At 43.1% G+C, this 25,317-nt stretch overlaps 1 protein-coding gene across 2 annotated transcripts in view; it reads left to right on the top strand.

The window, feature by feature from the left end:
• scaper (S-phase cyclin A associated protein in the ER) overlaps window positions 1-23,611 on the top strand; it is a 228,012-nt gene extending 204,401 nt beyond the window's left edge. For both annotated transcript variants that reach the window (XM_033015029.1, XM_033015028.1), the window contains exons 29-31: window positions 21,429-21,620; window positions 22,852-22,903; window positions 23,164-23,611. In XM_033015029.1, coding sequence (XP_032870920.1) covers window positions 21,429-21,620; window positions 22,852-22,903; window positions 23,164-23,270 — 351 coding nt within the window. In that variant the 3' untranslated portion in view covers window positions 23,271-23,611. The remainder of the gene's footprint in view (window positions 1-21,428; window positions 21,621-22,851; window positions 22,904-23,163) is intronic.
• The last annotated feature ends 1,706 nt before the right edge of the window (window positions 23,612-25,317 follow it).

The following is a 25,317-nucleotide window of genomic DNA, read 5'->3' as shown; positions in this document are numbered from 1 at the left end:
AAGGTTTTCTCCGAGATCTTCGGTTTCCTCCCACACTCCAAAGGCGTACAGGTTTGCAGGTTAATTGGCTTGGTATAAGTGTAAATTGTCCCTAGTGTGTGTAGGGTAGTGTTGATGTGCGGGGATCGCTGGTCGGTACGGACTCGGTGGGCCAAACGGCCTGTTTCTGCGCTGTATCTCTAAAACTATAACTAAATCGACTTGATGAATTTTGGAAAGGCTTTTCATTTTCAAGGTACTAATGACGGATTAGATAAATGTGTTAACCTATATTTATTTATAAACACTATCTCAGGAGGAGTGGAGGCAAATTAGTGGAGGCAAATTGAGAACAATGTTTGAACAATTTTGTTCTTATACATATAATGCATGGAAAAGATTTTCATTGTCGGTGAAAATTTTGGAACTTGTTAAGAAAATTGGATGCTGAAGTCGGCAGACTTTCCAGCTGGGGGGATGGATCTGTAACTACATGGCATGGTGTTTCAAATAATGTCCGTTGTTTGAACTTTGTGCTGAACTCATTTCTTCAATAAAACATTGATGCAATGCGCAACTTAGATTAAAGTTACAGCACAGAAAAAGATAGTGTTTTGACATTGATGTGCAGCTTTTAATTATTTCCGATCCATCCAGGACAAACATGTCGTTGCTTGTACTTTGAAAGCGCCCAGTAGTGGCTTTGTGTTTTTTTGGCTCCTGATGAATGAAGAAGTTCATAACCATTCGCCCTAGCAGACTGACGGTGAATGCCAGTCCCAGCTTACATGGGTCAGTGGACTTTGAAGTCTGAGTGTTTAGCTCATTTCCCCTCAAGTGGTTCAAGTCATCCATTGAGTCTTACAATTTTACACCCATACAAACCTTCATGGTTCTCTAGCTAACCTCTATGGCTGAATCCTGTTTAGAACGTGGCTGGTTTCTGCAGTTGCATTCTTTCTAGGCAAAAGCCTGTGTTCTCCGTGTCGCATAGCCAGAACCAAGTCAAGTCAAGAGAGTTTATTGTCATGTGTCCCTGATAGGACAATGAAATTCTTGCTTTGCTTCAGCACAACAGAACATAGTAGGCATGAATACAGAACAGATCAGTGTGTCCATATACCATTATATACGTAAATACGCACATCAATAAATAAACTGATAAAGTGCAAATAACAGATAATGGGCTATTAATGTTCGGAGTTTTGTCCGAGCCAGGTTTAATAGCCTGATGGCTGTGGGGAAGTAGCTATTCCTGAACCTGGTCGTTGCAGTCTTCAGGTTCCTGTACCTTCTACCTGAGTGTGTGGCCAGGATGGTGTGGGTCCTTGATGATATTGCCAGCCTTTTTGAGGCAGCGACTACGATAGATCCCCTCGATGGAAGGGAGGTCAGAGCCGACGATGGACTGGGCAGTGTTTACTACTTTTTGTAGTCTTTTCCTCTCCTGGGCTCTCAAGTTGCCAAACCAAGCCACGATGCAACCGGTCAGCATGCTCTCTACTGTGCACATGTAGAAGTTAGAGAGAGTCCTCCTTGACAAGCCGACTCTCCGTAATCTTCTCAAGAAGTAGAACAGCCTAGAAAGTTTGTGCATTGGAAACAAGGTGGAAGACTGAGGTACTGGTACCATTTCAACACAGCATTTCTAATATCCAGAGAGAGTTATCAATGTTGTTCTTACAGATGGGTTAAGTAGTTCACTGGCACAGCAAGTAGAGTTGCTGCCTCACAGCTCCAGTGGACTGACTTCAATCCCGACATTGTGTGCATCCTGTGAGGAGTTTGCAATGTTCTTCCTGTAACAGCATGGTTTTCCCCTGAGGGCTCTGAATTCCTCCTAACCCAAAAGGTGTGGTGAGACAGATTATTCAGTCACAGTCAATTACTGCCAATCTGTGGGAGAGTTTGGAGAGTTGATGGGATTTTTGGGAGCAGTGTAACTGGATCCTTGATAGTTTAGTTTAGAGATACAGCACGGAAACGGGCCCTTCGGCCCCTTGAGTCCGCGCCGACCAGCGATCCCCGCACACTTGCACTATCCTACACACATCCTAGGGACAATTTTACATTTATACCAAGCCAATTAACCTACAAACCTGTGCGCCTTTGGAGTGTGGGAGGAAAACGGGGATCTCAGAGAAAACCCACGCAGGTCACCGGGAGAACATACAAACTCCGTACAGGAAAGCACCGATAGTCAGGATTGAACCTGGGTCTCTGGCGCTGTAAGGCAGTAGCTCTATCGCTATGCCGCCGTGCCAGGTGATAGCTGGTGTGGAGTCGGTGTACAACCGACTGGCAAAAAGAGAAAAACAGTAGTTTTCATTCGCAGAAGAAGTGGAGGAAGGGTTGGCAGAGCAAAGAGGAAGCATTCTTTTTTTGTGATAGCTTTGAAATCATAAGGGCCAGGTAGAGAACAGGCCAGTTGAACGGGCTGTTTCTGCATGTAACGTCTGTGTAATTCTTTCTAAATATATCTTGCATGATTTGGCACCTTCATAGATGAAAGAAACAATAATGCAGGAAAGCAGCCCATCTTGGATTGTTTAAAAAATAAGTTGCTTGCTTCACTGGCAGTTTTGCCAGGTTAATTATGGTTCAAGGGTGCCCTGTATAGGTAATCTATTACAATTCCTTCAGTAGTAAGTTTTCCTTGATCTTTCAGATAACAACCTGAAATCCCCTTCCCCAATTTTGTTTTTCTTGCTTTTCATCTTGCTTTCTTCAGAATTTGTTAATTATCAGCTGTGATGGTAATTCTCGCGCCAGTTACAGGGTAAGGCAAGACTTGCAGCATGTAATTCTTCACGGCAGAACACAGCCTGACATTCTCTGATAATTATGCACTGATGAGTCCCTGGATTTTGCCTGCTTTCTTGCTGCATAGTTTGCCATCAAAACAAGCCGACGGATGAATAGCAGCAGAATTTTGTGGTATTTGGTAATTGGCTGAATTATAAGACATTTCTTTCCAGTTTTGTGGAACCATATCTTATTTGAGGATCATACTCAATCCAATCACCAAAGAGAGACATTAACTAACCTGTGCAAATGTTCCCTCATTACCAGGTCATTGGTCTCACGGGCACATTGACCCCAATATTTATCTCGACCCACATTCCTTTTCTGCACAAAACCATATCAAATGCACTCCATGTAAAATCCCCCTATCCCTGTTATCTCTTTATCTTCATGGCCCTTGCCAGATCAAATCCAACGCTGGCTCTTTTTATCTGTGTTCTACTCAGCCATTGTTGTCATCATAGTCTGGAAGTCTTTGTTGAATCTCCTCACATTTTCAAAGCCCTCCTTAAATCCAACATGTTCCGCAGTACACAAAAGGGCACAAGGTGCTGGTCACTCAGCAGGTCAGGCAGCATCTCTGGAGAACATGGATAGGCAACATTCCTGATTCTGAAGATATCGATCTGAAACATCACCTATCCATATTCTCCAGAGATGCTGTCTGACCTGCTGAGTTACTCCAGCACTTTGTGTCCTTTTGTATATTAACCAGCATCTGCGGTTCTTTGTTTCTACATATTCCTTGGTACCATTTAACCCACTCTCCTATCTTTGCTTCCACACTCTGTGTTTAACTTGACCTACGGGGAGGAACTCTGGAATTGATTATGACAACCTTCAATCAATGTATATTGATTCCGACAATCATACGATGATTTTTCTAAGCACCCTTTCCCTTCATAACATCTCCACATACTGCACCCTACTTGTCTAAGAACTGTGCTGCGATATTATCTAAAATTCACCTGCAATTTTTACTATTTATTGATTAATATACAATTTTATCAAATGGCTCGTGATACAATGATATGGTCAAGGCAAATCCAGAACGATAATTCATGGTAAATCTTGACAGTAGACCGAGGAACCCTCGATTCAAATCCTGTTTGTGTCCATCGCCTTGGGGTAGTTAAAAAAATCCAAGAGAAATTGGACAGATGCTGACAATTGTCTTCCTCTCCGGCTTGCGTTCCGTCCCTCAGTCTTTGTCTCGCTTCTGTTTGGATGAAGGATGCTGGTTAGACACTTTTCCACCCATGTGCCTTGAAGTTCAAAGTTTTTTTTCCAAAACACATCATGGTTTCTGACGGGATTAATTAATCAGTGGGCTGGTTTCAACAAAATGGAAACATTGGGAAATAGAGAACTGTAATTTTAGTGAAACTAAATAGGGAACCTGGTGTTCTTGCCTCAGATTAGTGTTGAGAATAATGGTGAGCAGTGCAAAAGTGCAGATGAAAGGACAGATTGAGCCAAATAACACTTGAAAGTTAGTTTTTGTTCCATGTTTTTTAAAAATTCCATTACCTGTTAATTTAAGTTGTCTCAGAAATTTCCGAGTTTGATTAATTGTATTGAAGCTGCAGATTCACTGCTGCAGTGTGGCTTATGATTTTGGTAGATTCACAGGTTTCCTTTTCCCCCCCACTTACCACTCACTCCTTGTTCTGAGCCTTTAATCTTCTAAAAAGCTTTTCAGAAATTATAGCTTTGAGAGAATCAAGTCTCGAAGGCTCTGTGCAGAGGCGCTGCACATTCCTCATGGAGATAGCCAATCTTGGCCAGCTATGGGCCGAGATTTAGTGTGGTCTTCGGGTAAGGAACATAACCATGGTTCTCATCCTGGATCCCTCTTGGGATTGGCAGATTGTTTTAGCTGTAGCTCTGTGGTTATTACTTGTGCCTCTCGTCGGAATCCTAGAGTTATACAACACAACTTTGACCCAACTTCGCCATTGAAGCTCATCCCATCTGACACATATCCCTTGGTTCTTGGTTTCTTGGTCCTCCAAAATATTCCAAATGGAATTTAAACTGGAGGTGGTGAAGGGAGGGATTAAGCCAGAAAGGGTTATTGGGAAGAAAGAGCTACTTTAAACTTAGTTGCATCTGGTTGGGTAACTATAGTAGGGTGGAGATTATTCCATGCTTTAATTGTGCGTGCCTTAAAAATATCCATTGATATCTTTAGTCCAAGATTGGGGATCAGTTTAAAAAGCTAGAAGTGTATGTTTGGGAGAGGAATTTCTAAGTTTTTGAACTTCCATCTCCAACAACAAAATTCGTCTTTGGACCATTTTAGAACTGAGATTGATCTTTTAATATTTTTAGATAAGATACAGGGATTTTTTAGATAAGATACAAGTGAATGAGGGGCTAAATAGTCTCCTCCTATCCAAAGCTGGCACAAATTTCTTAGATCATGTCAAACTAACTATTTTTGATGAAATTACCTCTAATTATTCCTTACCCATAGACTTTCCTATCCTGAGGTTGAGAGTTCACTGCCATTCCAGAGACTTGGGTACCAAAAATGTAGACTGATGTCCCTTGGTATCAGCAAGAAAGTTCTATTCTTCTGAAGGTGGAGATCTTTGGATAAAATATCAAACTGAGGCTCTGTCAGCTCATGCAGATTATTCTAAACTTCCTTGGTATTATTTCAAAGCAAAGCAGGAAGATGAATCCCTGTGACCCAGCCAACAGTTATGCCTTCATAAATATCACTTAAAATCAACTCACATTGGTCTTTGTGTTGTACTTATTTTGGCCGCCACATTTTCTACATCACAAAGGTACGTCTTTGGGTATCATGTTTTGCAATATCCTAAAGTTTTCAAAGGTACACTATAAATGCAAATATTTTGTTTCATCGATCCATGAATATTGAAAGAAAGTGCAAGTTTCTAAAAGATGTTTACCACAGTTATTGGTAGTAAAATAGCCAGGCAAATACAGGAGATGCGGAGAAATTTCTTTAGTCAGAAGGTGGTGAATCTGTGGGATTCTTTGCCACAGAAGGCTGTGGAAGCCAAGTCGGTGGATATTTTTAAGGCAGAGATTATCCATTGACTTGGCCTCCACAGCCTTCACCACCCTCTGACAAAATAAATTCCTAAAGAAGGTCCTTTAATTCTGAGGTTTTGACCTCTAGTCCTAGACTCTCCCACTAGTGGAAACATCCTCTCCACATCCACTCTAATCGAACCTTTCACTGTTCGGTACGTTTCAATGAGGTCCCCCCCCTTATTCTTCCAAACTCCAGCCAGTACAGGCCCAGTGCCGTCAAACGCTCACCCACTGAGGTTAACCCACTCATTCCTGGAATCATTCTTGTAAACCTCCTCTGAACCCTCTCCAGGGCCAGCACATCTTTCCTCAGATATGGTGCCCAATAGGGTAGCACGAATCAGAGACCAAACCTCATACCTTCTTGGTTTGAACAGGTAAATCCTATGCCATTAGGCACTGTATTTATCCCCTGAGGGACATTGCCTTCAAACAATATTAGAAGAAGCCTGTATCAAATGGATATACAAGGAGATTGTTTCCCCCCACCTGTTCTTTCCAGGTACATCTGAAACACCGAGCATGTTGAAAGCAAAGCACCAGGTGCATATTTCAGACCTTTCCAAACCAACATCAAAATAGACCATTAAGCTGTTTAATGAGATACTTCCTCTAGTTTCGAACATTTAAAGGCGCATCAGCCAAGAAGCTTGTAACAACATAAAAGGAGCTCATAACATTATCGTTATGTGATTGAGTGGCAAACTCAAGTACAATTAATAATCTACAGAATGCTCACGACAAACTATCGTGGCATAATGACCCAGAGCTGCTGGGTTAAGGCCAATATGTTGTTAGAGAAACTGGTGGAACTGTGGGCTAACTGTGGGTGATGTGGCTTTAAAGCCATTTGATGCATATGGGACCATACTTTCCAACCACTTCTGACAAAATTAGGGTGTAAAAAATGTACTTTTTTCATTTTCTAACCAAATATTTTCATATTGTCTTTCAACCATTGCCCACTTTCATTTCCCATTCTGTTATTAGTATTTTTGATTCAAACGGTCTTATCCAAAGAGTGGTTATTCCATCCACTTTTATCATCTTAGTCAGAAAGATCCTCATATCCATATAATTTGCCATAATTATGTGGGGAGTCATACAATTATTACTTGCTGTTTACAGCCTAATATGAAATTGGTATTTTAATATGGATATATATTGTCTCATGATTTCTATTACTGCAAGACCATTAATTATGTGTAGACAAAAATGCTGGAGAAAATCAGCGGGTGAGGCGAAGGAAATAGGCAATGTTTCGGGTCGAAACCCTTCTTCATTTATTATGTGTAGTTGTTAGCGTGGCTCTTAGATTTTTTTCAAAATTATGAGTAATGGAACACTGGTTTACAAAATAAATAGACACAAAGTGCTGGAGTGACTCAGCGGGTCAGGCAGCATCTCTGGAGATAAAGGATAGGTGACGATTCAGGTCGGGATCCTTCTTCAGTCTTCATGGCAGGTCATGTAATTTGCAAGCCTAACACCAGACTCTCAAAACTGAGACTCTTCCAACCTGTGTATTGAGAAGAAATTACCAGGCTGGTTAAGGAAAAAAAATCCATGCATTCTTGAACAATTGTAGCTCTGACTCTGAGTATCTGTGGTCTGCCTACTCAAAATAGAGAAGGAGCATTCGAATCCATGCTTCAGCAGTACACTGAAGCCCTGTGCAAACTTCAGAATAGGTTTATTATTGTCAGCGAGGTATAGTGATAACCTATGCTTTGCATGCTAACCAATCAGATCAGATAATTCTATACATAAATACAATCAAGTCAAACTCAAGTACAATAGGTAGAGGAAAGGGAAAGATGCAGAGTGCAGAATATAGTTCTCAGCATTGCAGCACATCAGTGGACACCATGGATAGAGTCCAATGTCTACAATAGGGTTGATGTGAATCAGACAGAACCCTAGCTTATGGAAGTGCGGTCCAAAGGAGCCTGATAACAGAGGGGAAGAAGTTATTCCTGTGTCTGGTGGGGCGTGCTTTCAAGCTTCTATACCTTCTGCTGGACGGGAGCGGGGAGAAGAAGGAATTACCGGAGTGGGACAAGACTTTGATTATGTTACCTGATTTTCTGAGGCAGTGTGAAGTGTAAATGGTGGGACGTCTGGTCTGTCTGATGGACTGGGCCACATCTATAACTCTCTGCAATTTATTGCAGTCTGGGGCCGAACTGTTCCCACACCAAGCTGTGGTGGTCTATGGTGAATCTGTGGTGTGTAAGAGACATTGGAGACATGTCTAGTTTTCTCCGTCTCCTCATGAAATAAAGACATTGGTGTGCAGCCTTGGCTGTTGGTTCAATACAGATCATTGGTGATATTAATACCACAAGGGCATAAACTGTAGCAGCACCAGAGGGTCTCACAAGCTAGCAACAGTCTGTCCATCAGGCTCCGACAACATTACCTGTGGAAAATGTCTGTGGTTTCTCCATTGACCTTATCAGTCGCCTCAGAACTCACAAAGCTGAAGTGGAAGCAAGTGGTCTTGGATTCCCAAGGGACTGCCTAAGAAGATGGATTATTGACTAAGGGTTTGAGGACAAATCAATAAATGCCTCCAGATATAATGGAAAGCCTCGAGATGGGGCCTGTTAGTGGATATGTTTGGGTCATAAATTTGCAATTAAAACCTAGTAAGAATAATTATTTTCAGCTGGAAAGTAGCGGGATCGGCAGGAAACGAAGCATCAGTGGCCGCTGAAGAAGCGAAGACACAACAGTGTCAGTGAATGCCATTTGTGACTTCTGTTCAATGGTGGGTGGTTGTCAAAATTAAATTGGAAATATTGAGGCAAAATTAAATTGGAAATATTGGGAGGTCTGGGCAAGGATTTGTGAGGTGATGTGTTCAACAATTTGGCAGGGTAAAGGAGGTGCTTAGTGAATTCCTTGATGAATGGGCATCTCGTATTGATTACATTGCTGTCTCCTCATCAAACTGCAGTAATGTAGTGTAGAGAAACACGAGTTTTGGATAATCTGTGCGTAAACGAATGGAACAGCATTTTTTCTTTCCAGGGTTGCTGGTTAATTTTTTTGGAAATTAAAATGTGGATTATGGAAATGTAGGAGACCTTACACCTGGAAAGAATCAGGTTTGTCTTAATGGACAAACAAGAACTTTTTGTTAGAATATGGTCTCCATTCATTGATTATTTGAAGGGGTAGATCGGTCCAGCACGGGAACCTAACCAAAACTTGAACTCAGGATTAGATGAAAGTTATACTTTATAATCCACAAACCTATTATTAAGATGTATTATTAGTAAACCATTCCATTCTTTTTTTTAATCTTGACATTTGTGTTCTTTTCTTTCTTCCTCTTTCTCCCTTTCTTCCCATCTTTAAAAAAAAACTAGAAGCAGAACCAATCCATAACTGATAATATTAACAATGTATGACTGATATACATGAAATGTTTGTAATATGGGCTTGCTTCTAATAAAAATAATTTTAAAATGCCATTCCCAATCCACATAACACAACCATTGTTGGTTTCTATCAAAGATTTGTTAATCTCACCTTCATCATTTCTGTTCAACTGGTATGGATTTGTTGTTAGGTAGCAGAGCCTGAAATCCCACAGTGGTCCTGGGATTATTACTGTGTTTAAGAAGGAAGATGCTGGAAAACCGAAGGTACACAAAAATGCTGGAGAAACTCAGCGGGTGCAGCAGCATCTATGGAGCGAAGGAGATAGGCAACGTTTTTATCTCCTTCGCTCCATAGATGCTGCTGCACCCGCTGAGTTTCTCCAGCATTTTTGTGTACCTGGGATTATTACACCAGCAGCTTTGGAATAGAAACATAGAAACATAGAAAATAGGTGCAGGAGTAGGCCATTCGGCCCTTCGAGCCTGCACCGCCATTCAATATGATCATGGCTGATCATCCAACTCAGTATCCTGTACCTGCCTTCTCTCCATACCCCCTGATCCCTTTAGCCACAAGGGCCACATCTAACTCCCTCTTCAATATAGCCAATGACCTGTAATACTGCGTAATTAGCTTATGAGCAAGCTTCACTGAGCTGGCAATTGGCTGCAATCTGCCACAGTTGGCCATCTTTCAGATGACTGATAGATATCCCACGAATGGTAAGTAGGGCCTCAGAAGGGAAACTTGATAATAAGAGTAATGATCCTTATCGCACTGTAGTTCTTCAGCATTTTCAGGCCAGATTACAGTTCCTAATTAAATTTTTTGTAGCCTTAATTAAAGAACCTGCTTCGTTTTATGATTGTTCAGTTAAACTTTCCACTCTGCACTGATTTAATTATTCTGATGAATGCAATTAGTATGCAACGCCAATTGTCCATTTCATTTGCATATTATATTGGATAATTGGATGAAGCTGAAATGATTCAATTACAGGAATGACAGATGAATCCACTTTTGTTCAAGACTGGAATTAAGTTAGTAAGAATGACCACGGTGGGAATTGGTGGCTTTTGCATATTCATAAAGGGGGGAAAAAAAATACAGATTGTTAATTTGTAAAAGTGTTGCAGGGTACTTGCTGTGTTGCCCTTGATCTCAGCTGGCAACTAAACACGACATGTCCCTGCTGGAGTGAAGAACAGTGTGGTTAGCTCATTTTTCAAACTGTGAGAATTGATCAGTCAAAGCAGTGATAACCAAACGACTGCGAGATGCAGAGTGCTGTTGATGGTTGCTATCTCCATTGCCCAGTGAAGTAGCAGACCACAGAACATAGAAACATAGAAAATAGGTGCCGGAGTAGGCCATTCGGCCCTTCGAGCCTGCACCGCCATTCGATATGATCATGGCTGATCATCCAACTCAGTATCCCATCCCTGCCTTCTCTCCATACCCCCTGATCCATTTAGCCACAAGGGCCACATCTAACTCCCTCTTAAATATAGCCAATGAACTGTGGCCTCAACTACCTTCTGTGGCAGAGAATTCCACAGATTCACCACTCTCTGTGTAAAAAATGACTTTCTCATCTCGGTCCTAAAAGACTTCCCTCTTATCCTTAAACTGTGTGACCCCTAGTTCTGGACTTCCCCAACATCGGGAATAATCTTCCTGCATCTAGCCTGTCCAACCCCTTAAGAATTTTGTACGTTTCTATAAGATCCCCCCTCAATCTTCTGAATTCTAGCGAGTACAAGCCGAGTCTATCCAGTCTTTCTTCATATGAAAGTCCTGCAGACCACAGAACAATCTCCTGCTCGAATTCCTACTGAGGGCAACAAGTTGGAGCAATGTTACCACCACCCTTCAGCCATTGAGACAAAATGTTCATGAGGGTTCCCTGCCGTTACTTTCCAGGGCTGTGTGTGTGCCTCGCTCAGCTACAATGGCCCATATATTTGATTTGTCTCATGATTTTATCAGCATTGGTTTACACAATCTCAGCTTTATTCACAGAAGGCATCTCAGATTGACACTCCAAGTAACCTGTAGATATTTAGGACCTGTTGTAAAACACAGTTACAATGGAGAGGAATCGATGACCAGAGGACGCAGGTTTAAGGTGAAGGGGAATAGATTTATCTGAGGGGCGACTTTTTCACACAAATCTGAGGTGGATGTATGGAACAAGCTGCCAGCATTTAAGAAACACTTAGGCAGGTACATGGATAGGATAGGTTTGGAGGGGTATGGAACAAATGCTGGCAGGTGGGACTAGTGTAGCTGGGACATGTTGGCCGGTGTGGGCAAGTTAGGTCGAAGGGCCTGTTTCCACACTGTATCACTCTATGACTCTAATATGAAGTACTATTATTTTATTTGACTTTGCACTTACAGTTTGCTTCATTTTCCTTATTGATCTGTACCCACATGTAACTCAGTTGGTAACATAGTCTTGTCAGCATCAGAAGGGTATGGATTTGAACCGTAGGAGTATTAAAGACTAGACAAGTACTTTAGTTCCTTACTGAGGGTATGCTGCATTGTCAGAGGTGCCATTTTCAGTTTTTAAGCAGAGGTCTTTCATGGATATATGGGATTTTACAGTAATTTTAGTAGTCTGCTGTACTTTCCCACAGTGACTAAACTGCAGAAATACTACTGAAAAATGCTTGAAGATGTCCTAATAAGGATTGCAAGATGCTATACAAATGCCATTGGCTGTTTTTCTTTCATCTTCTTCCTATTCCAAGCAAAGGGGTTTTGATCTTGTCAGTTGCGTGCAGGAGAAATATTTGTCAGGGTTTCAAAAGGTTACGCAAGGCTCACGATTGGAGGTTCTGGAACAGCCTTTGCATCTCAGCGCTAATGTAAGCACTGGTGGAAACTATAAAGCAATGTAGAATTGACCTGAGAGCACGAAAAAGGCCGGTCCTGTGACATTTTCTGCTGATTCAGTGCCTCTGCTTCGGGTTCTGTTTATGTATGTACGGGAGGAAATAATGCAGATCTTCTATCTTTAAAGCAAAACTATCCACCACAAGTATGAAAGATTCCTTCCATTGACATTAACCCCTGATATACATAGTCTTCAAAGTAAAATTTGAGCGTTAATAAATTGCTTTCTACGTTGCATCTGGCATCTGTGTGAGCATTGGACGAGGGAAGGTTTTTGAGGCTATGGTAGCATTTTTTTTAAATGCAAATCACCAAAAATAAAATTGAATTACTCAGGAGCATTTTCTGTTAATTTTAGCTAATCATTGTAATATTAGATGTAGATGTTTGCAAATGATCTTTACAAGAAGAGTAGATTAAAAATAAACAATGCAGAAAGATACAGCAGAAAGAAAAAGTCTCTGGAACCGATGCACTACAAAACAGAGAGCTAAATTCTGCACTCTGTATCTTCCCCTTTGCTCTGCCTATTGTACAAAATACTGGAGTAACTCAGCGGGACAGGCAGCATGTCTGGAGAGAAGGAATGGGTGACATTTCGGGTCGAGACCCTTCTTCGTCAAAGAGTTTGACTTGATTGTATTTATGTATATTGCTATCTGAACTGATTGGATAGCATGCAAAACCAAAATTTTACCCTGTACCCTGTACCCTGGTACGCATGCCAATAATATTCGCAAGCCTAATTGCAAAAACCCATACTCCAAAAAATGATTGAATATAATTGTATCCATTTGTGGATCTGCATGTAATGAGGGAAAGATTCAGTTGCAGGATGTGCGGCACTTAAAATGGATCAAACTCACGTCAATCCTTAAAAAAGAATAGGGAAAAGAGAATTATTTTTGCCAGAAGTTGTTCCGGGTATTTAACTTGTAGTTGGAAAGGATGATAGAAGCAGAATTTAAAACATACTAAAGGGCCTGTCCCACTTTCACGACCTAATTCCCGACCTCTGCCGAGTTTGCCCTTGACTCATCGCCGGAACATAGAAGAAGCGGAAACCACTTTCGATCATTAGGGAGACCGACAAAAACCTCCGGGAACCCCACGGAAACCTTGGGTGGGGTGCAAAGTCTCCAGAGGTTTCCATTCAGGTTTCCTAAGTGGGACATTGGCATAACTCAGCAGGAGAGGCAGCATCTCTGGAGAGAACACTTCGGGTCGAGTCCCTTCCTCAGACGGAGAGTTAGGGGGAAGGATGTAGATTCACCAAAACCTAATCTATTGCTTGACGCAATACATCATTCCGTTAAATCCTCTTACAATAACATTTCTCTTGAATTCCAGTTTGTTTGCTATATTGTCAGAAAACTTTCCGATTCATAGGAGTTGGAGGAATTGAGTGAAATCCAGGTTAGCCGGGAAGTGGTGTTGGGTAAATTGAATGGATTAAAGGCCGATAAATCCCCAGGGCCAGATAGGCTGCATCCCAGAGTACTTAAGGAAGTAGCTCCAGAAATAGTGGATGCATTAGTAATAATCTTTCAAAACTCTTTAGATTCTGGAGTAGTTCCTGAGGATTGGCGGGTAGCAAACGTAACCCCACTTTTTAAGAAGGGAGGGAGAGAGAAAACGGGGAATTACAGACCAGTTAGTCTAACATCGGTAGTGGGGAAACTGCTAGAGTCAGTTATTAAAGATGGGATAGCAGCACATTTGGAAAGTGGTGAAATCATTGGACAAAGTCAGCATGGATTTACAAAAGGTAAATCATGTCTGACGAATCTTATAGAATTTTTCGAGGATGTAACTAGTAGCGTGGATAGGGGAGAACCAGTGGATGTGGTGTATGTGGACTTCCAGAAGGCTTTCGACAAGGTCCCACTTAAGAGATTAGTATACAAACTTAAAGCACATGGCATTGGGGGTTCAGTATTGATGTGGATAGAGAACTGGCTGGCAAACAGGAAGCAAAGAGTAGGAGTAAACAGGTCCTTTTCACAATGGCAGGCAGTGACTAGTGGGGTACCGCAAGGCTCAGTGCTGGGACCCCAGCTATTTACAATATATATTAATGATCTGGATGAGGGAATTGAAGGCAATATCTCCAAGTTTGCGGATGACACTAAGCTGGGGGGCAGTGTTAGCTGTGAGGAGGATGCTAGGAGACTGCAAGGTGACTTGGATAGGCTGGGTGAGTGGGCAAATGTTTGGCAGATGCAGTATAATGTGGATAAATGTGAGGTTATCCATTTTGGTGGCAAAAACAGGAAAGCAGACTATTATCTAAATGGTGGCCGACTAGGAAAAGGGGAGATGCAGCGAGACCTGGGTGTCATGGTACACCAGTCATTGAAAGTAGGCATGCAGGTGCAGCAGGCAGTGAAGAAAGCGAATGGTATGTTAGCTGGGATGTCAGGACTGTCTTATGAAGAAAGACTGGATAGACTTGGTTTATACTCTCTAGAATTTAGGAGATTGAGAGGGGATCTTATAGAAACTTATAAAATTCTTAAGGGGTTGGACAGGCTAGATGCAGGAAGATTGCTCCCGATGTTGGGGAAGTCCAGGACAAGGGGTCACAGCTTAAGGATAAGGGGGAAATCCTTTAAAACCGAGATGAGAAGAACTTTTTTCACACAGAGAGTGGTGAATCTCTGGAACTCTCTGCCACAGAGGGTAGTCGAGGCCAGTTCATTGGCTATATTTAAGAGGGAGTTAGATGTAGCAAAAATAATTCTGCTTTTAACAACTTCTGTCTAAAGTTGATAACTCTGTGCGCTCAGATTGTTGCTACTGTGCCTAATGAATTAACCTTGTTACATTCTTTTAAAGTGCTTGCGTCTTATTCTTCAATGTAGCTCTATATCCAATGTAACATCTCTCTGTTTTACATCCTTTAAAAAGCTCAGAAATTCCTTACTGATCTTTTAATTAGTAAAGGGAGAAAGCAAAAGGAAAATATGGCCTATAAAGTGGGATTTCTGTGCTAGTGCCTGATGCAAATTGTATGTCTCCTAGTTGATTAAACTGCGTCACTATGTACAGCCAAGATTTTTTATTTAAATCTCAAGCCCATTAGACAAGTGATAGAGTTGCTGCTGTCTGAGAGGCATTACACTCAGCATCAACTTTCCTATTTGGCCAAACCCAAGCACAATCAAATGTTTTGATCTGTTAACTGATCCAGAGGAATCTCTCTCTGATGCTGGGCAGCTCGCTGCCGCACCAAGTAATGATCCAGCTCTGATCTCTTGCAAATCAGCCGCAGACGGGTGTCTAATTGAGATAAGTGCCGGAGTGGGCTTACACAGGATGTGCAATGGCATGGCTTCCCACAATAGTTGGCAGGGTGAAATATTCAGCTGTCACGGCCTTAATGAGTAAACACAGAATTAGTAACCAGAGGATTGAAAGCTGGCTAACGAAAACATTGCTGGTAATAACTGTGAGTGAAGAGTATAGTGAAAATAATGAGGCCATTGGGAGGTGCCGTTTCATTGAAGATCTTCGCTTAGAGGCTTTCTTAATGACCAGTGTAGCTTTCCGTGAGGAAACACACTTTCCAAAATGACCTTCGAGCTCACTTTACCTTTTTTTTCCTGATTCCCAGAGGTCACGTTGGGAGAAGGCGATCTGAACGCACATCTAGCAAATGTGCACTGCTCTCTGGGATTGCCAGATTTGGTTAAATTGATCCCATCACCAGATCAGAGTTGGCACTAGTGCCCTTAGCAGTATTTGGACAGGCCCATGAAATGCTCCGGTAATAGATTATTATCTGTTGGTGATGCAAAAGGAGTGGTTTGTTCAAACCAGTGCTGGAGTACCAGTTTGTCCATGAACATCGACAGCAAGCATTGAGATGCAGTTAGTAGTTAGGAAGCCTGATGGCATGTTGGCCTTCACCGCTAGACAATTTGAGTACAAGAGTATGGATATATTTGTGCGGTGTTACATTAAGTTTTAAATGCAATTTTACTCTCATGTATTTTACTTTTCTCCCGCGGTCGGGGCAGTCGAACCATTTGTCTGGGTGGTCGAAGCCCCCACGTCGGGACAATCGAAACTCCCGTGTCGGGGCGATCGAAACTCCCGTGTCGGGGCGATCGAAACTCCCGTGTCGGGGCGATCGAAACTCCCGTGTCGGGGCAGTCGAAGCTCCTGCGGCTTGGAGTTTCCGAAGTCGGCCTCTGCCCAGAGAACGCGGGCTCCACGATGTTATAGTCCGCAGGCACCCACGGTAGAGCACAGAGGTCGATCTCTGACCAGAGAACGCGAGCTCCGCGATGTTAAAATCCCGCAGCTCCCGCAGTGGTGCTTTCGAAGTCGGACTCTAGCAAAGGCCGCCAACTCCTCGATGTTAGGCCGCAGTGCGGACAGACATACGATACGGGAAAAAATCGCATCTCCGTCGAGTTAAGAGATTAGAAAAAATTTAAAAGGAGGAGAATGAGGCCGAGGATTAGTGGGGGACTTCCGGTGTTCTGACTAGAGTGTTACACACAAGGCAAAGGCTGGCACCCAACATCAACGATGAAACTAGAGTTTACCTGATAAATCCATGTGAAGCTTGCATCGTTTATACCAACATTCATTTTTAAAAGTCCAGTAATTATCTCATTTGAAAGCCATACACATTTTAGACCAAGACAACAATAACAGATACAATAACAACATTTAGGGGACATTTGGACAAGTATATGGAGACAAAAGAAAAGAAGGGTGTTGGTCATATGGGACTATTGTTGATGCATATCTTGGGCGACATGGACCAGTTGGTCTGAAGGCACTGTTTCCGTGCTGTACGACTGACCACTATTTGGTTAGTAACGACACTGTTTATTCAACAATGAAAAATGCAAAATATTCAATGTTTCATTATTTCCTGGCACATTCTGAACCCACTATTGAAAACGCCAAACCGATTCATCATTTACTGGGGGGGGGGGAAATCGCTTCATTTTTTACTTTTGCATGTTAATTGCATATTTTTCTCCATTTTTGTTTCGTACTTTATATTAAAAAAACCTTGCATTTATAGAATGTCTATCATGATCTCAGGATGCCCCAGAGCACTTTACAGCCAATTAAGCACTTCTGAAGCACGCTCAGTGTTATAGTGTAGGAAACATGGCAGCCAATTTGTGCACAGCTAGCCCCAATAAATGACATTTAATAACATCCAGATAATCTGTTCTAGCAATGTCGGCGGAGGAATAAACATAATCCAGTGCACTCACTGTTCTACTTCAAAATAGTGTCCTGGGATCTTTTAATTCTGTAGCCCACAGGACAAACAAAATGTAAAGCGGTGGAAATATATCATTGAAAAATCGAATGGCTTTAAACCATTTCTGATGAAGTATCCCTGCTAAGATGGTATCTTATTCTTTCCTGCATAGCTGGTAGTATTTTCTTTTAAGTGTTTTTAATCCCTTGTTATGCCACATGAACCTGTCTCAACCCAGTAAACACTCTGTTCGTTTTCCAACTGAGTCAGAGCACCAGATTTCTGATTTCATCTTTTCTTCAGTACGTTGGATATCATTTTTTTTCTCTCTCGCTGTGCGCTCCCCTTTAATCTCGCACCGTAAATCACTGCCCGCCCGCTCGGGTCGTCAGTGTCTTGCACAGTATGCAGCGTTAAGTCGTGTGTCACATATTGTTGCTGGCTATATTTTACAACCCTTGGCAGCAGGACTCTCGTCCTCGTGCCTGAAACTTGGATTTGTTTACTTGCATTCTTACAACTCAAGTACATGATCAGTGGGCCCGTATATTCTGCAGCAGCTGTTAAAAATCCTTTGAAAGAAATCTTGTAAAGCCCTGAAATTGATGTTGTCACAGGCCCCTTTGTTTCGTGCAGCACCTCTGGCTTTAATTTGGGTGGTAGTCAGTGTGAGTGGCTACGCCTGGAAAGATTGTGCTTTGCCAATCCACAATTTACAATCCCGAGCTGCAGTTTTACTGCTCCTCCAGGCCTGGCCCTGCCTACCTCCCAGGCTGAAGAAAGACTGCTCCTGGGGAATTTATGTTTCCTTATTGTTCATTGGTAATCAACCTAACCTGGGAGTGATTTGATTTTAATATCTGTTAGTTGAATTTAATGACTTGATTGAAAAGGTTCTGTAGAACTAACAGGATGTGGGCACAGCAAGGTTCCATTAGTGGTATTGCTTCATTTCTTAATGTGCGCGAGTCTCTCTGTAAACTTGGCCTGCTTTATGACAAGTCCCATTAGTCTAAACAGCCTTACTCTTGAGCTGAGCTGAGCTGATGAGAGAAGTGATAAGAAAAGTGAATGGCGACATTGCTGGAATTTTTTTGAAGTCCTCGCTCCCTTCCCCCTCACCACATGCCCAACACCACCTTCCCCAACCCCCCCCCCCCCCCCCAACACATGCCCAACACCAGCCTCCAACGCCACACCACCTCTTTTCGATCGCTGCTTGCTTTTTAACATAGACTGCAGTAAAATCTCTGTAGAACACAGGGATAACCGTCCAGTATTCTTCATGCAGGAAACTAATGCTACATTTGGTGGGTCGAGGGGGAAGGAACAGGAGTTTAATTGGGTACCGCTGTGCCTTTGGAGACCAAGGCTATTCATGCTTCATTATGTTCGGTCAACTTGGCTGCTAAAAGGTTGGAGGCGAGGGGAAGGCACACTGGAAAGATTTTCTTCAGGTTCACAAAGGTCACCTTTCTGAAAGGAGTCATAAAATGTACATGAAATAATCCAAGAGCAATGACTCTTTTGTGGGCTTTGTCGTGAATCCTTTGACCAGTTCCACAGATTGTCACAGATTCAGCCTCTCAGAAAGTGTGTAGAAAAACTGTACACAGACTACTCAGCTGCAGTCTATCAATGACATGTACCGATTTGCCTTTACCTTTTGCATTCAATTTCCTAGTGTCCGATTCTCAGAATCTTATTTCACAGTGTTATCTCCAGCAATTCTGATCTTAAAAGAGAGTGAAATTGCATCCTCGGCATTTTTGAATCTTCGCTTGTCGCACATGCATGATAAGAAAAGACGGGCTGAAATTAGTTTGGCTGCTGCCAAGGAGCTGCAAGGTTTACCATGTAGAAGTTAAAGGGCCTGTCCCACGAGCATGCGACTCCATGCGGCAAGCGCGACCTAAAGGGCCTGTCCCACGAGCATGCGACTCCATGCGGCAAGCGCAACGTAACGTGGTCGCTTGAGCCGTACGGCCTCGCGGGGCCGGTCCCACTTCGATCGCCGGAGCCGTATGGAGTTGTGCAGAGCTGGTCCTGACATCGCGCGGGGCTCCGAAAAACTGACCGTGTTAAAAAATTCCGCGCGGCAACGGCCTGCCGGCCCGCAGCCGCCTAGACACCGTACGTCACGCACGAACTTCCCGCAGACTTCGCTCGAACTTCATGTCACTCACTCGAACTCCGCGCGGACCCCGCTTCTGGTTTGGTCGCGCTTGTCAATCTGAATTGCACAATGATTCCCATAGGATTGTGAATCCTTTTAACAATAGTTCAGTGTCGTTTGTGTAAAATACATATAAAGTATTGGATTCAGTGATTGATCAGATGGCTCCCGATTTACTTGGTAGGCGGGCGATGAAATGAAACAATATATCTGAACATGGAATAACTGGGAAAAGCAATAAATAAACACCAGCACTCTTTAATGTTCTCATCATTGATTTGAAGGCTCAGAATTTGGTTGAGGTAAAATCTGAAAATGCTGGAAACACTCAGGAGGTCAGGCAGCATCTGTGGAAAAAGATCCACAGATCTGGAATTAATGTTCCTGGTTGAAAATCCTTCATCAGAATTCTTGAAGGGTCCATTTACAGGAGTGTTAGCAGGACTCTAGTAAGTTACTCAAGTAGCCATTTTTTAAATATAAGCCTCGAAGATGAATGTCTCACCCATATTTGACTGTGCAAAGCATCACAGCTGTCCTATTTGTAGGAAGGAACTGCAGATGCTGGTTGAAACCGAAAGCTGGAGTAACTCAGCGGGGCAGGCAGCATCTCTGGAGAGAAGGAATCTGTCCTATTTGTTCTCACCTGACAGGTGAATTCCCAACATGTAGCAATTGAGATAAGAAAAGCTGATTAATTTTCCATACCTCACCCAGAATACGACTCTGCTGACTATCAGATTAACAATAATTCATTTAATTAAGAATAAGAAATCTTGCAACAGCTAGTGGAACGATTGCCGCAAATGCCTTCGTGGCCCAGGGCTGTTTAAAGGTTATTGTACCGCAGAATGGGACATTCCAGAGCTGTTTCCTCTGCCATGTCATGCGTGACCTCTGACCTTTCTTCCACTGAAGCGGTCATTTGGAGGTAACCACTTCCCTACTCTGGCATCTGCGTTGTCTCGTGTCCCATTTTGTTGCCGTTGACACGGTGCTAAACAGCGCAAGGTAAAGGACATGCCCGCTCGTAGCTGTGTGCTGTACTAATCTGTCCTGACCACTTTAATAAAGCAGCAACACAAATGGGTTTACATGTAAGGCAGCACATACTCAAAGCGACAGGAATTGTCAAACAGCGCAGGGTTGAGGTGATAAAGATAGAAATATTACAGGTAGGAAAATTACATAAAGAGTTGTGAAACCTGGTTGCCATCTAAAGAAGAGTCTCGACCCGAAACATCACACATTCCTTCTCTCCAGAGATGCCAACTGTCCCGTTGAGTTACTCCAGCATTTTGTGTCTACTGTTGAAATTATTTGTCTTCTGAAACCGCTGGTATCATGTGCATTTTCACCATGTTCACACCCTATATCATTGCACCAGAATTTGTGTGTGTTTTTTATTTAACATGAATGACATTTTGTGGTCACCTACACACAGTCTTCCAGATATGGTCTCATCAATCACCCCCTATCAGTCTAAAGAAGGGTTTCGGCCCGAAACGTTGCCTATTTCCTTCGCTCCATAGATGCTGCTGCACCCGCTGAGTTTCTCCAGCATTTTTGTGTACCTTTGGTCTCACCAATGCCCTGTCTAACTGAAGCTGTTCCTGTTATGCTTCTGAAACTGTGAGGCCAACTGCAACATGAGAAATGGTCGTCTCGAGTATGAAGCGTTTCCGTCTAGTCCGGGCTACGAGGCAGAGAAGATAGAAAACAGAGGCTCTCTGGCAATAGTGCTCCTGGGGAGAGTAATTGCGGGTGTGATGTGTATATAATAAATCCAATCAATGAAGTTTGTATATTATAAATTCTCCTGCTGATTTTTTAAAAACTATTTTATGAACTGCTTTCTTTCAGGTGACAGTCCAGTCAGGTCGGCATCCTACGGTGCTGCAGAAGCTTTGCCAGCTGCCTTTCCAATACTTCAGTGACCAGCGCCTGATCAAAGTCCTGTTCCCAACACTGATCACAGCTTGTTACAACAACCAGCAGAACAAGGTCATCCTGGAGCAGGAGATGAGCTGCATTCTGCTGGCCACCTTTATCCAGGTAAACGTGCATGTCTGTCGCTCTTTAGTGTTCACCACATTGTCACTATGTTCAGGGTTTTGCTGAATTCTCGGTAAAGCGTTATCACACACAGATAATTTATCCACTCCTCAAACCATCTCAGTCACTTATGTGTAGGAAGGAACTGCAGATGCTGGCTTAAACCGAAGATAGACACAAAAAGCTGGAGTAACTCAGCGGGACAGGCAGCATCTCTGCAGAGAAAGGACGGGTGTCGTTTTGGATTGAGACCCTTCTACAGACTGAAAGTCACGGGAAAGGGAAACGAGGGATATGGACGATGAGGTGGAGAGATTTAGTAGCCCCCCTCGATCATGACTGACCATGACTGGTCGGATGCAAGCCTGGGTGATGTCATATGGAGGACAGGCTGTTGCCCATGCAGCACGTCCCCCCTCTCCATGTCGCTGATCGATCCAAAGGAACAGCAGGGCCGTTACAGTTTGGCACCAGCGCCATCGCAGGAGCTGCCAGAGCGAGGTTGTAGACAACGACGAACTGCCTTAGGGGCTCCGACTCCGGATTTTCTTGAGGTTTACACCTGGAGCCTTTTCCATGACTGGATATGGTCACCAAGCAGTGGAGGTTTTAAATCTGAGTTTTCCCTCTCCCAGATGGACTGCCTTCCCAGGCTGACGAGCCCCATCTTCCCGAGACTCGTGTGGGCGGGAGCGTCTACCTTCCCGTGCAGGTCTATAGAACAATGAATGAAAGATTACGCAAAAATGTAACGATGATAAAGGAAACAGGTCATTGTTGGCTGTTTGTTGGGTGAAGACGAGAAGCTGGCGTGCCTTGGGCGGCGGAGGGATTGAGGGAGAGGGAATGCTGGGGTTACTTGAAGTTAGAGAAATCAGGATTCATACCACTGGGCTGTAAGCTGCTCAAGCGAAATATGAGACTTATATCACATGTCCCATTCCCACACTGACCTATGCACTTGAGGCTATCGTGTGTTGTGTTCTTTTTTTTATTCCTATGGCTGTATGGTGACCACGTACTAACTGGTACATGTGACAAATAAATGTATCTTGTATTCTGCTTCTACACGGCGTCATGCCAAATGCCATTATTGTATTGATTGCAAAACTTCTACAAGTATGTAGTCTAGGATATCAAAAATGGGCAGAATGGAAAAAGTAGAAAGAAATGAGTAAAAGATTAAATAAAAATGCATAATGAATATAATGACAATATTGTGTTTTCTTAGGATTTTTCTCAGAGTTCGAGTCAGACGGACAATAAGACTTCTCACCAGACAGGTGTGTATCTCCGATTTATTCTCTGCAATCAGCCTTCATCTTCTCTCCCAACTCCACGCCACCCACAACCCCAACTCCCCAACCTGGCTCCAGCACCCTTCAGCCCTTCGGTCCATCGATCACCTATTGGCTCCGAATCGCCACTCGCCCTCTCGCCACCTTCCCTCTCCACTCTCAGTCCTGACTGAGGTGACGTCACAACAAACCCCAAGGTACAACAATGTTGACTTTAACAATTCAATCTGGTCCTCTCGTTTCAGTCGGAGTTCCTGGAGGTCAAGACTACCTTGAGTTCTCCAACCGGTTTCCCCGTGAGATGTGGGAAGATGCCCGAAAATTCTTCCTGCAGAAAGAGGCAATTTGCTAAGGGGGGGGGATGGATGTTCAACGCTAAAAAAAAAGTTGATTTAACAGTTAGTCTTGTAACTCATTCACTGATATTATGTTTCAGAACATACTCGTATGATTTGCACAAATTGTACATAGTACCTGTTGTATATAAGATCTTCACTGTAATCACTTTTTGACAATTTTTTAAGTGAGCCTTTCTAGCTTATGTGCATAGAGAATAATCCATTTTGTTTTTTGTTTGTTAGGATGATACTGCAGTCCCTTTGGGATTTGCATAAATTAATTTTATTTATTAGAAGTCGGCTGGTGGCTCAAATTCACTGATGACACAATAAAATTATTTATTTTTCATCTGCATCTGTGAATTGTGGAATGTGCGTTGTTGATCTCCATCTGTTAATCCCAAACGTGGATGAACTGCAAAGACTCGATGCACAAGGTGTAGCAACGTGTTTAACCTAGTTACCCTGAGATGATGTGCTGTACCACCATTACATAGGACATTAACTAGTCAACCATATTGTGTGGTAACCATATCCTGTGCTCGAAAGGGGCTGTCCCACTTGGGCGACTTAATCCGCGAGTTTGGCCTCGACTCATGCTCGCAGCATGGTCGACACGAGGTTGTAGGAGGTCTTTGTAACTCTCCTTCATGCTCAGGAGAAGTCTCCGTGTTCTCGAGGTCTCAGCTAGGTCGCGGTGTATTTTTCAACATGTTGAAAAATGCCGGCCAGTAAAAAAAGGTCGCCATGGAACAAATCGATACTTTTTTTACTCGTAGGTTTAGTCGTAGTAGGTCGGCATGTTAGTCGTAGGTAATCGAGGGTAGTGCAAGGTAGTCGTAGATAGTCTTCATCATAGTCGAAGGGAGGTCGAAGGAGGTCGTCTTCACTCTCCACTATTCGGTGTCTAATTTTCCCGAAGCTAGTCGAAGCTAGTCTTCAACATAGTCGAAGGAGGTCTTCAACATGCCTTTTTTAGAAACTCTCCTAAACTCGTCTAAACTCGCCAATTAGGTCGCCCAAGTGGGACAGCCCCTTCAAGAATAAAGTCATAGCCTCCTCAACCTCCCCCTATAGCTCAAACTTGAGTCCTAGCAACATCCTTGTAAAATCCTCTCAGTATGACAGGAAATTAACCAGGTGAACATATTATGTACTCAAAGTGTTTTTGAAGAATTGGACCATCCGATCCTGAAGATATAATGTTTAGAAACCTCACACACTTAAGAATCTTCCCATCTCGAAGTTCTGGTTCTCCAGAGTCTCCAGACTTGCCCAGAGTAGGGGAATCGAGGAGACAGAGGATATAGGTTTAAGGTGACGGGGAAAAGATTTAATAGAAATCTGAGGGGTAACGTTTTCACACAAAGGGTGGTGGGTGTATGGAACGAGCTGCCATAGAGAGGTAGTTGAGGCAGGGACCATCCCAACGTTTAAGAAACAGATACAGGTACATGGATAGGACAGGTTTGGAGGGATATGGACCAAACGCAGGCAGGTGGGACTAGTGTAGCTGGGACATGTTGGCCGGTGTGGTCCAGATGGGCCGAATGGCCTGTTTCCACACTCTATGAATCTGCCTCTGTTGCATTCCATGGCAGGAACTACCACAAATCACATTCCCACAAAAGTCAGCCAATTAATAAACTAAGCTGGATTTTTATACTGTAAATCTACCCCACCATTGTGAGGAACAACCCTCAACATAACCCCGGAATAAAAGGAGGTGCCTTCAGAAAGGAAATGAGGAGGAATTTCTTTAGTCAGAGGGTGGTGAATCTGTGGAATTCATTGCCACATGCGGCTGCGAAGGCCAAGTCAATTAATATTTTTAAGGGGGAGATTGACAGATTTTTGATTAGTACGGGTGTCAAGGGTTATGGGGAGAAGGCAGGAGAATGGGGTCGGGATGGAAAGATAGATAGACAATAGGTGCAGGAGTAGGCCATTCGGCCCTTCGAGCCAGCACCGCTATTCAATGTGATCATGGCTGATCATCCCCAATCAGTACCCCGTTCCTGCCTTCTCCCCATATCCCCTGTCTCCGCTAATTTTAAGAGC

The sequence above is a fragment of the Amblyraja radiata genome, chromosome X, assembly GCF_010909765.2.
Source record: "Amblyraja radiata isolate CabotCenter1 chromosome X, sAmbRad1.1.pri, whole genome shotgun sequence".
Lineage (NCBI taxonomy): Eukaryota > Metazoa > Chordata > Chondrichthyes > Rajiformes > Rajidae > Amblyraja > Amblyraja radiata.
This window is presented reverse-complemented; position numbering and strand designations above follow the sequence as displayed.